At 42.3% G+C, this 17,491-nt stretch overlaps 1 protein-coding gene across 1 annotated transcript; it reads right to left on the reverse strand.

Moving 5' to 3' along the window:
• Positions 1–1,970: 1,970 nt before the first annotated feature.
• Positions 1,971–17,491, reverse strand: rpap1 (RNA polymerase II associated protein 1; the record flags this gene model as incomplete). Its single annotated transcript, XM_038694715.1, is given in 28 exon segments — positions 1,971–2,772; positions 3,284–3,340; positions 3,996–4,172; positions 4,328–4,559; positions 4,664–4,782; positions 5,326–5,758; positions 6,085–6,227; positions 6,534–6,680; positions 6,934–7,129; positions 7,208–7,317; positions 7,876–7,968; positions 8,537–8,732; positions 8,814–8,984; positions 9,138–9,295; positions 10,048–10,218; positions 10,370–10,504; positions 11,588–11,770; positions 11,873–12,040; positions 12,125–12,226; positions 12,450–12,548; positions 12,736–12,851; positions 14,139–14,360; positions 14,509–14,673; positions 14,856–15,033; positions 15,187–15,279; positions 15,534–15,682; positions 15,898–16,094; positions 17,136–17,491. Coding segments are annotated over 28 exon segments (4,506 nt in total). The 3' UTR covers positions 1,971–2,622.

Genomic DNA, 17,491 nt, shown 5'->3' on the forward strand with positions numbered 1-17,491 from the left:
GTTGTTATCCAAATGAAGATCTTCATTGAGAAATGGTATGTAATCATCTTGGAAAAGAAAAATTGAATGTATAACATATTTTATTGGTCTTGCGGTGAAAAGAGAAATGATATTCTTTTGTAGTATTTTGAGAAAGAAAGTGTACTTTCCCTGTAGATAATTTACTTTTGAATCACATTTGTGGTCAATTTTCCAATTAAGTGGGACTGTTTGCAGATTCCTCATTTTGTAGCGTAACAGTTCTGCACATTTCCCCATAAATGAGACCAAATACAGACCAGATGTGAAACAAACCATGTGACCAGTGTTAGTCCCCACAGAAGGTGCCATTGTCTTCCACTGGCTAATTACAAGCCATGGAATTTCACTGGGAAAGAAGAATATAGAGAAGCTGATAAATCAATATACTTTTTGTCTTAAACAAAAAAAAAAAATAAAAATCAGGTCAGTGCAGATTATCAGAGAGCCAAACATATGAATGAATACAAGACATTAAGCTGTGTGGTGGCAGTCGAAACTCATGTTAAACAATGGTGAAACTGAAAAAATTGAAACAAATCATTTTAACTGGAAGCAGAAATTCACCTCAACAACCATATTAACGCATGATGGATGTAAAGGCAAACCCAAATGTATGAGAGGCCACAAGCTGAATGTTTCCTTATGTTGTACAGTTTGTTTGTGGTTGTATCGAGGTGGGGCCTTTAAAGTATCAGGTCGCTATTATTTTATACGTAGTGCAAGAAGGAACGTGATACCTCCCATGAGTATGCAGTGGTTTGGTGTTTAGCTAAAAAACATTCTTTTCACAAAACAGCAGCCACTTGACTCTCTCTGCATTTCAATCATCTCTGCATGAGCTCCAAGAGACATCACAACCAGGTAATTGATTGTATGAACACAATGTGAAGATGCATCAATAGTCTGTAATTAGGTTGGTCTCTCTCCAAAAACATCTATCAATTTGAAACAGGGAAGGTGGAGCTCGAGTTTTACAGCCGCAGTAAACTGATGATATGTGTTGATGTCAAACATTTCATATTTTTTAGTGTTATTTTCTTCTTTGGAAGGAGTGACGTACCTTTTAATAAGGTAAAAAATACTCCACAAAAATGCAAACGAACAATCCCGTTGTGGTTACACCTCTCTGCAGCCTCTCTGAATCAGCAACACACTTTGGTTTAGTGATTTGTACAAAACCCTGGAAGGTTTTGACCAAACAAGTGCTTGTGGTCCCTCTGAGGCCGTATACTGCCAGAAAAAAGACAGTATGTAAATCAAAAGTGTGATGTGTGTTGGAATTTCTGTGTATATATGATTAAAATCATCAAAACTTAACTTTCTGGTAAACCCATCTATTTTATTCAAGCTTTCAGAGTATTTATAAGGCACAAAATAAAACTACGTAAGTTGGCTCTACAAACAAACCAAGCAAAATGGCAAGTGGAATATTAACTTCATCAGTGTGTGATTGTGTAGTTAACACCAGAAGTCAATCTATTCCCGCAACTTGTTACCTAACTGAGCAAAAACAGTACACATGCACATGCACAGAAAACACACTGGCACCTTATGGGCATTTTTCAAATCTGATTTAACACAGGCAACGGTTAGGGCAGCTTCAACGGAAATTAAATAAGGGTCTTTGTCTGTGAAGGGCTTCAGAGTGAGTGTTACTGATCAGTGACACTGAATGAACACTGCATCTGCTCATCCCAACAGTCCCCAAGAGAACCACTCTGAATGGGTTTTCGTTTGTGGGTTTTTAACCCCATTTTAATTTGTTAAACCACACTGAAAACAATGTGTTTGTTGCACTGATTTAACCAAATGGTGTGTTTCTGTGTTCTGCATCTGTGGTGTCGCCGTCAAAAAAAACTGTCTCTACAAACTCAGCTAAATTATAGTGAATTACCCTATAATCCAGTGCTGAGACATAGTGATCAAAGAATGATAACTTTAAGGTTACACATGGTTGAAATCATGTTTTATTCACATAAAAAGACAATTTCAGGCACTTTGACATTTGTCTTTACTCGGAGATGCCAAAAATTAATTCTGGTCCATTTCCCCAGCTCAACGGACACACAGTAAGTCTGGCAAAGTGCTGCCGTCACAAGGAAAAACACTGAAGTCTTCCTGTTTGCCTAGTGGAAACTGCATCTGCACTTACTTTTAAGCATTTGTGTTTAACCTTAGGGTTGACTTGACTGATTGTGTTTCAGTTCTGATAGGCTGAGGTAACCTTAGGAAACCAAACATTTTATTAAACAGACTTTCAGGTATTTTTCCACTGTTCCACTGAAATACAGTCTTAAATTGCAAACTCAACCTTTATCATGCTCGAAGCATATTAAGAGCTAAATATTATTTGCAAATGCTACTTCACTGATTGGTCGGTCACATCTTTCCTTTCTGAAAAGAGGCCACAGAAATTGTTCTTGTGACCAAAGCAGATCTTCATTATATACCTTTCGTAGCTGAAATGAATGCTTCACTTTGTCTTCTAGTTGTGCTCTAGTCTCTCCTTCCCTCTGCTTTAAGTCCCGTTCTGTCCCCTCCTCTCCATCTGCTATTTTTGGGTCACTTGGGGTTTTTTTCCGTTTCCACTCTTCACTGCCATCAGTCTCCTTTGTCATCGCCGCTGTCCTGCAGTCTCAGTACACTCTCCAAACGTTTCGCTCTAATGGGAGGCAGCTGATCGTACATATCGAAGCCAAACTCTGAGTGCTGTCGTGGCAGACGGAAGTGCAGCAAGTGGCTCCTCAACACCTGGAAATGAGGAGGTGAGAAGAGCAGCAGAGGAGGTTGATGTACTGTGAACAAGGCCTTCTGGTAAAGAACCACACAAGGTTTCTAAATGATATCACTGCAGTGTTGAAGATGGGATTCAGATCACGAACTGGAACTGTAGCTAATAATGATACTAGGTTATTACTGAAATTAGTGAAAAGCTGGAACAACAAATAGGTGTTAACACAGAACGGAAACTGAAATACTCAAAGATAAACTAAGATGCAAGGGTCGCCGCACACATAATTAAGCCTAAGACATAAAAATACAAAACTGTGGAAGATTTAAAACAAAAAAACCCCCTCCAAGCTAGAATAACCATAAATGGTAAGAAATAGCCCAGCACGATAACAGTTGGATGGTGGTCAACAAGGTGAGAAACAGAATGGTTTATCAGAGAAAGATTGTCAGAGATGTAAGATGAAGAGTTGGTACAATCAATAAACACCTCGCAGCGAATAAAAATCAGAGAAAGAGGGAGTACAAGTACCTCATCAGTCAGGTAGTAGATTTTCCTCAGCATACTGTGTCGAGCTGCTTCAACCTCCTGGAAAAGGATGAGGGGATTAAAGATCAAAAGCCCCATTGATGTACTGTACTGACCCGCTTTTCATCCCAATGTTAACTAAAAAAAAAACTCCCCACCTGCGTGTATGAATGTTTTCAGCTCCACTGCTCTAAAATAATGTCTTTGTGAACAGAGTAAATAACTTTAAATGTGTTTCTTATTCTTGTGAACCGCGAAACCACAGTTAAAAGAACAGTCACGTCCCATGAGTTAAATCAATATTTATGAAGTTGAATGTCTGAGACCAGCTCAAAGGCTGCTCCCTTTACAGTTAATTACATGAGAACCGGTTTTGTAGACTCATAAAATCTTGAAGATTTTGCATCCGGTGAGCTCATATCCAGCCCCATATTCAGTGCAGCTGAATTCTGGATTTGCTAAATTATTACATATGCGGCGGTTTGCCCTAAGTGTCACTGTGGCCACAAAAAAGCCACAAAACACAGTTTTAACATGAATACATAATCAGAAAACTTAGAGGAAACAGACCTCACAGAGAGAGGCTTGGATTTGTTTCTGAAGCCTTCATGGAGCTGGTTTCATAAATCATAAGACAGAAATCACATATTTTCCATCACTTTCCTCTACCATCCTAAGCGCAGAGATTACGTGTGTGTGCTACGCGGTGCTGTACCTGTGCTGCAGCGTCCTGAGAGAAGATGAAGGAGTTGACGTGAGACAAGGCAACCACATATAAGATAGGACACCATCGGGGCTTCAGGGTCCCCGTTACCAAAGAGCGGAAGTAGAGACGGAGCAGAGGGAGGGAGTCTTCAGGAGGAGACGTGAAGCGCTCGATAGGGATGGAGAGCTTCAAATTAAGAGACAGAGAGATAATACCGGTAAAACCAAATCATTTGTTCATTTAACATGTTGTGTTTTAAAACAACAACTGCAGAATTGCTTCTTTACACATGAAAAGGCAACTAATAAATATATAAAAAGCAGTAATGTCCTCATCGTTACCTGTTCCAGAGTGACCCCCAGTGACCTCAGCATCCCCACATGTTCTCCAAATACAGCCAGCTTCATGGTGGTGCTGTACCTCCTCTGCAGGGGTAAGAGGACCCAGCAGCCAAACAGGCGGTCTCCAAAGGACACTGCTTCGTACTGGGTCAACAGAGCAGAGTACAGGTCCTGGAAGGAGGCTAGACCTGGAGGGGGGACATTCAGGTCCAAAGAATCCAGCCTGGACTGCCTGCACATGGAAGAGATTCGGTTTAACTGGAGCTTAGCTGCCTCTCTCTGTGATCAATTTAAATTTTTGAAGGACAAGGCAAAGAAAATTCGACATTTGCAGACCTGGTCAGCAATCTGCACAGACCCCAGGTCAGTTTCTGAACAGGTCTCTCCAGGAACAAGTCACTGGAACACAGGAACACACAGGACAGGCGGGCGAGCTTGGCGACAGGAGGGATCACCTACAAAAAGTTCTGTTAGTTACAGTAACAAATATAATGTAAAATTGCCTGACAGAGAAGAGAAGCTTGACAACCAGAGGGTCGATATTAATGACTAGTATTTATTTAACACAGAAAACACTTAATTGACTAATAGTTTCATCTGTAACTGTTACTGGTATTTACTATGTTGGTATGACAAGCAATGCGATTTTGTTTTACATCAACCTCACAAATCCGGGATCACTCTAGCTCTGACGTTTACATTACAAAACTTTTATCTTATTTAAAGCTGGAGTACCGGACTTTTACATATAAGCAACCATAATGACGGAGTAGGCTACACCAACCGGAAGTATGGTGGAGTCTACCTGCGGAAAAACCTAAGAAGCGTCCAAGAAACGTTCCTGATGCTCCAGATAAAAAAGAAACTCAGAGGAAGGACTAAGTCAGAAGTCTGCACTGCAGGATTAAAAACAGATGTTTTGTAGAGGGCTCGTCAGGGTCAGTTTTTTTGGGTGATTTTGTACTATGCAAATAAAATTAACTGGCTCGTTAATGTACCTTTAGTGCTTCCTCCCTCCAGACTTCCAGCAGGAGCAGCCACTGCAGACAGTGGATCACAGCCTGCAGAGCCCCCTGTGGGAGCTCCTCCACCGCTAACCCTCCACCGTCGCACACCCCTGTTCGCTCATACAGGCTGACGAGTGGGAGGAAAGGCCAGTCAGACGGCACGGTGGGACCAGTGAGCTCTGGGAGGAGATAGGAGTTGATCCAGGGGTTACGGCCGAGCAGAGCGTCCCGGGACATCAGTACGGATGGCTCCAGGTGGGCCAGGTGAGTGAGGAAGCAGCCTCGTATTGATGGCAGCTGGACGCAGGCTTCTCTCAGGAGAGCTCCGGCAGTTTGGAGAGAGGGAGAGGTTTGGTGCTGCGCTTCCTCTTGGAGTTTCAGCTCTCCCAGCTCTACAGCTTCAGGTCCTCCGCTGTGGCCCTCTCTGGAAAGCAAACAAACAAACTTAAATTAAGTGATACTGTAATAAAGAGGACGCAAATTATGTGGAGCATCACGTACCTGTGGTGGAAATGGGTCATCTGATCGTTTCATCCGATTTCAAAGAAATGTTATTTTGAATAAAATTTTAATTGCGAGATTACATCAAAATCATCGGCCCCGTTTTTCAAGCTCTAATCTAAACAATTATTTAGAGAGAATGTATTAAATGCAGTAAACCAAACAAAAAAGTCAAAAAAGGTTGACTGTGTTGGCACTTAACTGGCAATTAATCCCAAACTAAACTTGGTGAACAAAATGTAAACTTACGATATAAAGTCCTTGCTGAAGATGATGGTGGACAGCAGTTCATGTGCCAGGTATTCACTGCCTGGTAATAACCATGGCAGCAGAACTAGTGCCACCTGGTGGTACAGTGGGGCATGCTTGGCTACTTCTGGCACAATAGGAACCTAAGGAGAAAAGTACAGTACAGTACTGAGTAAAACTGAAATTAGCAGTTTCATGGTGATGGCACATATAGCAGCCATGAACACGCATGACGATGAAGAAATAAATCATTTTAGATGAAACCTGAATTTACACACAAACTGTCCAAAGATAAGATAGGAAAGAAAGAACACAGACCTGCTCATACTCTCTTTTTTATACAAGTCTATGAATGATCTATTTTTAAAAATACAATAACAGAATATGATCTGTTTTCAGAAGACACTGAAAACAAAGCCAATGTTGGTTTGATTGAAGTTGGAGCCTACCAATCTGTGTGCCAGCCGGAGCAACAGGTAGAGGAGGTGGTGTTCGTGTCGGAGAAGCCAGGCTCTGGTGTGAGACAGGGTGGGCGTAGCCTGACTGCAACCTCGTAGGTAACCGACCACAGATTCTGACAAGAGGAGACCAGCGAACTAGAGAGAGGGAGAGAGAGAACGTCAAACCACGAAAAGGGAAAACTTTAAATAAAATACATGGGATTTTGTATATGTCACTAAAGGATGGCAGCAATATAGAGATGGGGTCCCACAGACTTGGCAGACTTGGTGAGCAGACTAGACTGCCAAGAGACTGCAACAAAAACCACATGGACGTTTCCTTCCGTCTCTGTCCTCGCATGATGTAAAATACTCCCTCAAAGTATTTAAACTCTTCAGGAAGACCTACCTTTGAGCTGAGACCTTTGTGGATGCCTGTGATTGTCTCCAGGAGGAGCGCCAGGCTTGTGAGAAGGGGGAAGGGAGAGCTGGGAACAACCAGCCCCGGACGGTCCCTCCATCCAGGGCAGGCCAAACCAGGCAGGCTGGGATTGGTCTCTGGGCCCACATGACTAGACTGGTCATTACAAACAACTGAGGAAGACCTGGTGTAAAAAAAAAATGACGAAAGTCAAGAACAAATGTTATTACTAACTTTGGTCTCACAGTAAATCAACACTTACTTAAGGTTCTTTATCAGGCCTTGAACAACATGGTGGGACAGCAGTGGGAGGAGAACCTCAGACGTTAGCAGCTCCAGTTCTTGAAGGGTCTCTACAGGCTGGAAACAGTTCTGAGGAACAGAGTTTGGATTTGACAGTTGCTCTCCTGCGTTATGTGTTGTTGATGTGTAGCCAGAGCTTTTCCTAACTGATCCCTTGTGTTTAATTTATTATCTGTTTCGTGGATTAACCGCTTGGTGAAGCACAGAGTTCAACCATGTTGATGTGGTCAGATTTCCTCACAAGACTTTTTTAGTTAGTTACAAGGTGGTCGTCTCTGTCTGTCCAATTTTATCCCGCCTCAAGCTTTCAACAAAACTCTGATGGGTGTCTTTATGGTAAAGACTATTTTCTAGCAAGCGTTGCACTTTTTTTAAATTTATTTTTATTTATTTAAAAGTTTGACAGAGCACATTAATGAACACACTCCCCGGGACTGTGGAGCAATTGCGGCATTACGCTGATGTGGAGATGCTGTATCGGAATCAGCACAGTTCCAAGTGATGCCAAAACTTCCAGAGAGGAAGAAGAGAGCTGTCTGTTTAGCTGTGTGTGTGTTTGTTTACACCACTGAAATGTAAGGAAATAAAGTATTTTTAAGAATTATTATTATTATTATTAGAATCTACTTTTTCCTTCCTGCGATGGACTGGCGTCCTGTCCAGGCTGTACTTCGCCTCCTGCCCAGAGTCAGCTGGGATTGGCTCCAGCATCCCAGGACCCTGCACGGATGAGCAGGTATAGATAATAGATGGATGAATCTACTTTCCCCCCCCCCCACACTTTATTGAATCCAAAAGTTCAAACAGACATCTGTAGATTATCATTACAATACCTCCATCTGAGAACACGACTGCCACACACTGATAAAAGCAAATCATTTAAATAAGGAATTTAAATAAAGGAAGTAAAATAAACTAAATAAGTTTAAAATTAAAAAACAATTGTCTGTCTTGTGTGAGAGGTTTTAATGCTACAAACATAGGAGGAGATCTACATTTGTGTTAATAATATTTTGCCAGCAGAGTCAAACTGTTTAGAAGATATGAGTATTTGTGAACAGGACACCTTTATTTAGTTTCTTTATAGATTATGCTTTAACATGAATTTTATTCAATAATACTATTAGAACTCTTGAAATGTTGCTGGTAAAAGGGGTTTGCTTGAGTCACTTGAAGGCAGGGTACACATAATATACGTGATCAGGACGGTACCACCTCCTCCTCATCCCGAGCCAGGAATAACCCTGCCTACACATACAGGTAAGAAGTACACAGCAGGAAGCAGTACCTGTCTGAAGAGCTGATGGTAGTAAGCTTCTAGGTAGACCAGGTAAGCTGGTATCACAGCCAGGCTGTTCCCTTTCTGAACTGGGTTGTCAAGGTTCTTCACAAAGCCCTTCAAATGTCCCAACAGGGAGGCCTGCAGCCCTGTGACATGACCCCAAGACACTGGAGGAGGAGGAGGGCACTGTTCTCCCTGAGAGCTGAGAGGGTAAAAAAGGATTTAAGCGTGCGTATGTGACGCTGCAGCAGCATCATAAAACCACTTTAATCCCCATCTGTACCTAACCATGCCGGCCTGTAGCTCCTGATGGCAGCCAGCAGTGTGCGTGACCTGTGTGAGCAGAGAAAGCAGAGCCAGGATTCGCTGGAGCTGCAGGGGCAACAGAGGATCTGAGGGGTCCGTGACTCTGTGAATGGACTGCAAGGCTTTCGCTAAACCTGGATACAGGTCTCTGTGGAGACATAAGGAAAGAAAAATAATAAAAGACAAGCACTGTGATAGAACAGCAGAGGAGAGGATATGGACGACTCTTATGTGTGTTTCTTAAAAGTTTGTTTCGGGATTCTTTCTGCCTCTGGTGGTCAGATGATGCTGATATACTTGCATGTATAATTTGCCGGCCTGTCCGTAGCCGGCTGCAACAGCCCACAGCCTGTAGGCCTCAGTGGTGATTCTGAGGGCCGCGGTCGGTTCCAGCAGCAGCTCACTGGGCTCAGCACTCAGCAGACAAGACAGACGCTCCCTCACTCCAAGAGAGTTTAACTTGGGAGAGAAGAGAGAAAGAGGCCCACTATTCATGCTTATAGATGTGGGAGTAATGGACTAATTAAGATTCATTATAATAATTATATGGTACTCATTGTGAGCAGAAATTGCAAAGTATTTTAATGTTTTTTTGGTGGGGTTCAAAATAAAAGTGTAAGATCACGTCACTCTTTTTATGTTTGTATTTTATTTGTCTCAGTTAGAGGAAATCTCACAGGTTGTATTTCAGACCCATGACGTTCTGTGCACATACAATGCACACAACAAATGCCTTGGACATGATCAATAAAAAAAAGGTGTCTGCACACTTCCCACAGCACTGCGTACATTGATATACACAAGGCAGCATCAGTATAGACACAGTTCCTCCCTGACAGATTCAAATTTATTTACAGGATAAAAACCCCTTGAGATGTACCATCTCATTTTCGAGGGGGTCCTCACCAAAATATACAATAATATAAGCCTACATAATATACAGGAAACATCAAACACACTTACAATAGTAAACATTTTAAGAATACACATAAAAACAAATACACTAACTCACGTCCCACGCACACACACCACAAAATCTAGACACCAGTACTAACAGTAAAACAGTACAGTATAAGTAACAATAATTAAGGATAATTAACTGGAGCAGTCTTTTGTAAGGTGAATAATAAGAGCATTTGTAAATGAACCTAGATACTGCAGAGATGTCAAGAAAGTTGGCAGATTGTTCCAGATTCCACAGTGGCTCTTACCAGTCTGGCACAGGCATGTCTGCCAGCGGTAGCCAAAACTCTTAACAGCTTCATGGTGCTGGCCAGTGGGAGTCCGTACACAGAGGGAGGAAGGGGCAAAGACGGTGCTGTCCAGGAAGTGGGTAGGAACTCTGACAACACCATCTCCATCAAGCGAGGGCAGTCAAGCACCTGAGATTGAAACACATTTTTACTAAATATGGCCAGAAGAAAAACATAAACAATAATAATTAACTGTACTGCAAGCATGACAGACAAAAGCAAGGACATAGGTATATTTCAGAGATAAAGTGACTGGAGCTGTAGCTGTTATTGTTGTTACCTGGGTGGCAGATGAGGAGGAGTGCCTAGCGATACGAATCAGGATCTCCAGGACGTCCTGGACCACTCGAGGAGAAGGTCGGACCACCTCAAGGATGTAACGTAGCCTGGGGAGCAGTTTCATCCTTAACAGACCCTGAAACACAAACAGTGGCTACGTTCACACTGCTGGCCTTAATGCTCAATTCAAATATATTGCCAAGATCTGATTTGATTGACTGTTCACATATCAGAATCCAGTGCGAACTGGCCACAATCCGAAAGGGATCCGCATGTCAAGTAAACATGGAGGCCACAGAGGTTAGCTCATACTTGCCAACCCTCCCGATTTCCTTTATTTCTCCCGATTTCTAACAAATATTTACAAGTTTGTGTCTTTAGAGGAAGGTCAGAGTTGCATGAATCACTTTGACAGTCCAGGCTGAGATTGCATTTCAGAAAATCTGACCTGTATGTGATTTGGACCACAAAACTTAATTGGAAAAGATCAGATTCAATATGACTTTGGCTGTTAACACTGTTATAAAAAATAAATTAAAAAAAACGGTTCTCAGTCACATATGAGCAAAGAAATCTGATTTGGGTCACTTTGGCCTGCAGTCTGAATGCAGCCAATAAGCATTCAACCTTCATCTCCAGAATTAGTTAAATGTTCAGTGTGTAATATTTAAGAGGATCTATTGACATAAATGCAATATAATTTAGCTCAAATGTACACAGTAGAAGGAAGCAGAAAGGAATCTTTATTGCAAAAAAAGGAATAAAGTGTACATGGGACATAAAGAAGTATACAGAACAGTATACAAATATATAAGAAGACACAAAAAACAAAAACTTTGTCAGGGGTAGTCTCCATTATATAAATATATTAAAAGAAGACTATATGTTGACAGTTTTCACAGCCTTTTGCTGTTGGATTTAGAAATCAAACTCATATGTCAAACCTCATGGAGAAAAAGTGCAAAGTTTCTTTACTACTGAATTTATATTTGCCGCAAGAATTGATACATTTATTATAAAGTTTTTATTTCGTCTGAGGAGAAAGTGAATGCACAGTGAGCCTTGTGTTGCAATTTCCAACCATCAACACTAGATGTCACTAAAACCTACACACTGAATCTTTAATTACTGTAGATTTAAAAAAAAACAAAAAACATTATAACTCTGATAAACCCAAAGGAAAAACACTAAAATGGATGAATGACTTTTGCTGGTTTACCTTGACAACATCCTTCCTGGCCACATCATGGTCACTTTTCCTCTCTTCCTTCTCCTTAGCTGTGTCCTTCATGCTTTCGGGCAGCCCTTCATCATCCTCCTCATCTTCCTCCTCCTGAGCAGACGGCAGCAGAGGGAAGGAGGCCAGGCCACGGAACCAGGAGAAGGTGCAGTCCAAACACTCCTGAGAGGTCAAACAATTTGGATATAAACCAGTGGACAAAATCACGTGGTAAATGGGGAAGACCTAAGGTTTGACACGCTGTAACACTTCAAGTACTCTTACTTCATCCTCTGCACACACAAGGAGTGCTTTAAGTGCATGCACGGCCGCAGACATCACTCCCTCTACACCGTCGTCCAACGCAAAGCGCAGCAGGAAGAGCAGGCCAGCGTCGAGCAGAGTGGACAACATGTTGCCTTTCAGGACAGGCAGGTACTCCCCAGCACGAGCCTACAGGGTGAGAAAAGCAGCCACATGAGTGACTCCAGATGTGTGCTTCAGCTGATATGACGCTATATGTGTTTCTTTGCGTACCTTTGAGAGGATGTTGGCCAGAGTGCTGAGGGCCAGACTCCTCTGCTGGATGACCTGACTCCGAGACAGCAGGAAAAGTTCCTGCAGGGAGTAACCTGCCCGCTGGAGACAAATCCTCAATGTCAAGAATAAAATCATAACAAACAAAAAAAATGTAAAACTACATGTAAAATGTGAGGATGTCTCGCTAAGATCAGAATCTTTTTAGTTAGCAGGTTTTGCCTTTATGTTAATTTTACTTTATGAGTAAAATCCAGTTACTGAATACAAAAGAAAACCCTGAAGAACAGACCTGATGGTGTTATGTAAATTTTAAAAGACTGACCTCAGGCTCCTCTCCGTGATGGTGCAGGCCTAAGTGGGTGGGCAGATCCTCAGTGGGTGGAATCAAGCTCCCCGCAAAGTCAAATCGAGCCTGCATGGCCTATCAGGACACAGAACCACACAACACGTTGGCTCACACAACTTCTTTTATCTGTCAATAATGCTTGAATGCAGAAAAACTTTTTCTGCATTTTTCTTCTTAACTAAAATGCAAGACATGAGCTGAAATTAATGAAAATGGCATGCTTCTTGTTTTTGTTCTTATTGTAAGAAATCTCTCTCTCTACCGTCTTGGTTCCTTTCCTTCTTGGTGCAGGCAAGTCTCTCATCCACTCCAGCTTCTCTGGCTCCAGTTTATCCATGTGGACCCATTCCTTCTGAGGCTTCACCGGCAGGTCCTCCACTGAATTCACACACACACACACACACACACACGGGCAAAAGTAAGATTGGTAACAAGGGTTACTGATTGCTTAGATTAATTGGTACATCTGATGTAAGCAGCACAAATAAAGTGGCAACTCCAACATGTGCCACTCCTGTAAACACAAACCACTGACAAAAAAAAAAAAATCAAGCATCGAGTCCACAGGAACACGTTTATAGCAGGGGTGCAGATTTTTCTACATTCTGGTAAAAATAAAAAAAAACACTACACTACCAAACATTTTAAAATGTTGCTGTTGTTGAAAACTGCATTTAAAAACTTGAGTATTTACTGTCTGAATACAGTCCAAACCTTCCTGTCACAACAGATCAATACAGACAAAATATTACAGAACACAAAATGACTTGGCTTCTCTCAATAATATAATGATAATAATAAATAAAAAATCATGCTACAATACCCCAGTCACCTTGAGGCAGGGTGCTGCAGGACCCTCAACACACCTACTTCCCATTGCTATAGTTCAAGATGCTCTGTAAGAAGCTGAGGCAATGTCTGGATATTTATTCTCAACCGAAAACAACAAAATGTTGTTTTCTCTAAAACAGAAGTTGGGCAAGGCAATACATCATCCTTGGCCAGAATAACAGAATTAGCTGTGTTGTTTGTTGCATTTAAAAAAAAAAAAAAAATTGGTATAAATGATGTGCCAGATCTGTCTTATCACACAATCCATTAGCAACACTTTCATCAGGACTGGGAGTATTCTTTGAATGATCTGCAGTAACTTAATTGCAGAGAGTGGCCACTTCTGGCTGAGCCCGGCCTTTCTGCTAATCACGCAAAGTGAAGTCAATGATCAGTTTAATGTCTGGATTTTAGCCATGCAGCAGAAGCATCCCACATTAGTTATACAATTAGAGAGTGGACACTTAGGAGGGTGAGAGCAGAGAGAGTGGTGGGGAAGGGCGGAGGGGCAGAAATTCTCAGGTGAGGGAGATAAAGGCAGTGATGGAGGCAGAGGAAGCTGTCTCATTCACATTTATCCTGCTGTGGTACATTTAGAGCTCCTCCCCCAACTTGTACCACTGATGGAATGATATGACAGCCTCAGCAACAAGTATACAACTTTACCAGGCCTGAGAAAGGGAGAAGTAATGGGATATAATGATATAGCACAGTCATCCACCTTACTAACTTAAACACTGCTGATTTATTTATACCTCCAACAGCAGCAGCAGCAATCGGAAACAAGTGACAAGATAGCAGTGATAAAAAGGGTTTATTCTGAAACCATCATACCCGTCACAGCAGGTGGCAGTTCCTCCTCCTTTACTCCTTCCATCTCTACTTCTTGGGGTTTCTGAAACAGCACAGCAGCACTGCAGGAGCCTGACTCTCTGCTCACATTTTCAAGAGGAACGTTTTCCTTGCTGCTTTTGCCCTGGGGGTGTTTGGATGGGGAGGCAGAGGACGGTACGCTCTGGGCTTTGCGAGATCTAACGAACTCCACCAATCTAGGGTCTGGGAAGCAGAAATAATCGTGTTACACGCAGTGGTTCCAACGCAAAAAGTTTTACTAGCTGAGATACAAACTCAATACAGATCATGTCTTAATCTCTACATATATTATACACTAATTAACTATCATGTGGGCAACACCATTGCCTACCAAGCTGCGATAAGAGTTTCTTCTGCTCCTGTAGGATCTCAGACTTAGACATTCCCTGGAGCTTAGCCTGGTTTTCCCTGTGGATCCTTATGGTCTCTTCTGAGCTCCCTGGGCCCTCAAGCCCCTGACCTGACACCAGCCTGGGAGCAGAGACTGTATTTGGCTCTGGAGAGAGGAGAGGAGAGGTGTGAGCAGACAAAGAGAAAGGGAGACAAAAATAATGTGAGGTTCTGTGGTGAAAGAGAGAGGAGACTTTTTTTTCAATAATTAAGAACCAATTAAATGTTTCTTTCGTATATCTGCGGACACGTGTTAAATTTAGAGTAATATCGCTCAAGCCTACTTACGATCATCTGCAGAATCTAACTGGTCTGTATCCATACTGGCCTCAGGAGGCAGGTTGTGCCCAGGTGTCTGAGCAGCTTCAGGTGCGCAGTGTAAAGGTGTCTTTCCCTCCTTAGATCTCTGAGCTGCAATCTGACATGCAAAGATGCTCTTCCTTCCACCAGCTGAAGACAGTGGCACCTGGTCATAAGGATGAATTTACCCATCTTTAAATGACTGTAACACAATGTGTGAGTATAGTGTGAAGTGTAAATGGCCACTATATATATGTTTATGAACACTAAGGATCTAAAATCAAACAATTTATGAAGAGGTGGCATTTTGTCTTTTTACCTGACTGTTGGTTTCTGAGCGGTGCAATACTTTGGGGAAAGCCATGCCTGTAAATGCTGGTAGAGATACTGGAGTAGAGCTGATATCTCTCTCCTTAAAACAGAGAAGATTAATGTTACAGATCCATTGCTGAAATAATGAAACAAAAAACTACTACAACTGTGTGTTATGTCAAGGTAAACATGACACCAGCAAACGTGGATAAAGGATAAAATCTGCTGAACTAGATTAAAGTGACACACTGGATAGTACACCTGGAGAGGTCCAACTGGAAAAATAAGCTATTTTGTTTTGGATTCACACTTTGCATTTCCACACTTGTTGCAGTTTTTACAACAGGCACTTACAACGATCCTGGAGAGAACAGCACTGATGTGCGTGTCATGCCTGTCCAGCCTCTCCTCAGCATCCTCAGCCTCGAAAGTGACACGGCTGGCTTTAAAGCGTGACTTCTTTGGAGGGGCTGGTGTCAGAGACGGGAGTTGGTCTGGAAGATCTAGAGGAAACATAAAGTTTGAGCTTTGGTTTGCGGTTTCTGTATTAAATAATCTTACATAGATATATCATCCATTGTTAATTGTTACATATACCTTAAATATGTGACATAAGTGTGTAACTTATGTCTGTTGAGTACCATCCGAGCCTCATATTGAGCCTGGGAAAAAACCCCAAAATTGGTAAACATTCGCAATAATAAAAAAAGACTTTTACCTTCTATGGTTACAACATCCCTCTGTCTCCCTTCATTCTCCCCGTTATGTTCTCCTCCTCCTCCAGCCTCGCCTCTCCTCTTGTCAGGTCGGCGGACCACATTGGCAGCAGACGGGGCACCGGAGGTCAGAAACTGCTCCTGCTCTCTCAGCAGGTCTGCCTCAGAGTCAGTTGGCTTGGGACGCCGCAACATCCCTCTGAAGGAAACAAAAGATGATATTGAATACACCACCCCTATTCTGCCTAAATCTCTTTCCCTATCAATGTCTCTTCGTACTTCACCCTGAACCCATCCTGTTATTTGTCCAACACCTAACCATAACCTAAACTATGGCCCAACACTACTTGATAAAGAATGACACAAGTCTACAAGAGTGGAAAGGTTATGACGATTCAAGCGGCCCAAAGCTTGTGGGTGCCCACAAATAGAACTGCGTTACGCCCCTGGTGAGAGATAAAGGATGACATTTAACTGAACTGAAACTCAAACAAGCTGTTCTATAGTCCATCATAGCTGGGAGTTGGATTTGGCAGATAGGAGACCATCATAAATTTAAAAATAAATACTGTGAATTCAACATAATGTCTCATCTGCTTTCAAATACAGGCTGAACTTCATTAGCGTGGCTAAAGTTAATTCATCTCTAACGTTAGTGTAACTTAATGTTATCTCGGAATTTAAGAAAGGATAAAAGCGACAAGCTTAAACTAATTAACTTAATAAATCACACATATTTGACGTTAGCTGCTTTTTTTTGTTTGTTTTCACGTGTAACGTTAACGCTAGCTGTTAGTTAACGTTAACTTCCCATCCGCCACGCACCGGGGATGAATGTAACGTACAGTTGACGTTAGCTTGACATCTCAAACCTCTATCAGTTAGCTACAATTATCCAACACAAACCCCAAACAGCATCACTACAATGTGACTGCGTTTGATGGTTTAAAAAGATGTGTTAGCTAACCTTTAGTTAAGTGCTGGATCCGTAATACACAACACTCGCCAGACCACACGGAAGGATTTTAATGTTACACCAAACTCCACCTTCAAAATAAAAGCTCTGCCAGCATAGAGAGAAAGGAGCTACTAGATCCCACCTCCGTCTCCCGACAGTTATTTGGTAATTTAGACGTTTCAGCATATTCGGATAGGTAGACTGCGTAGCTCAGGTAATGGCCAATGTTTTAAAACATCCTCGCTGATTTATGTCGTGGGACGCCACGGGTTTACCTCATACCTATAGCTCCTGCCTCCCTCCTTCAGGACACTGGGTAGCGCACCTGAATCTGGATAAACATAACACAGATTTTTTGTATGATACGTGGTTTTATTAGGCGATTCAAACTGTCCACCACAGACAGCAAGCTTCGCAGACTGCATCATGGTCAACCTCTGCTGCCTTTGCTGCGGTGAAATCCCTCAACCCCGCCCCCCTCCGTCCGGTCAGTCGGGACAACCGCGGGATCCCCGCTCCGTGCAGCAGCAGCAGCCTGCTGGCTCCGGCCCAGACGGTGTGGGGCTGAAGGGAGGACAAAAAGGGGGAGCAAAGCAGGTGAATAAAAAAAAAGAGTGAGTTTATAATCTCTCTCTGAC

This window comes from Micropterus salmoides, unplaced genomic scaffold, assembly GCF_014851395.1.
Source record: "Micropterus salmoides isolate LMB-PRFRI ecotype aquatic unplaced genomic scaffold, ASM1485139v1 Ms_hic_scaffold_3311, whole genome shotgun sequence".
In the NCBI taxonomy this organism is placed as follows: Eukaryota; Metazoa; Chordata; class Actinopteri; order Centrarchiformes; family Centrarchidae; genus Micropterus; species Micropterus salmoides.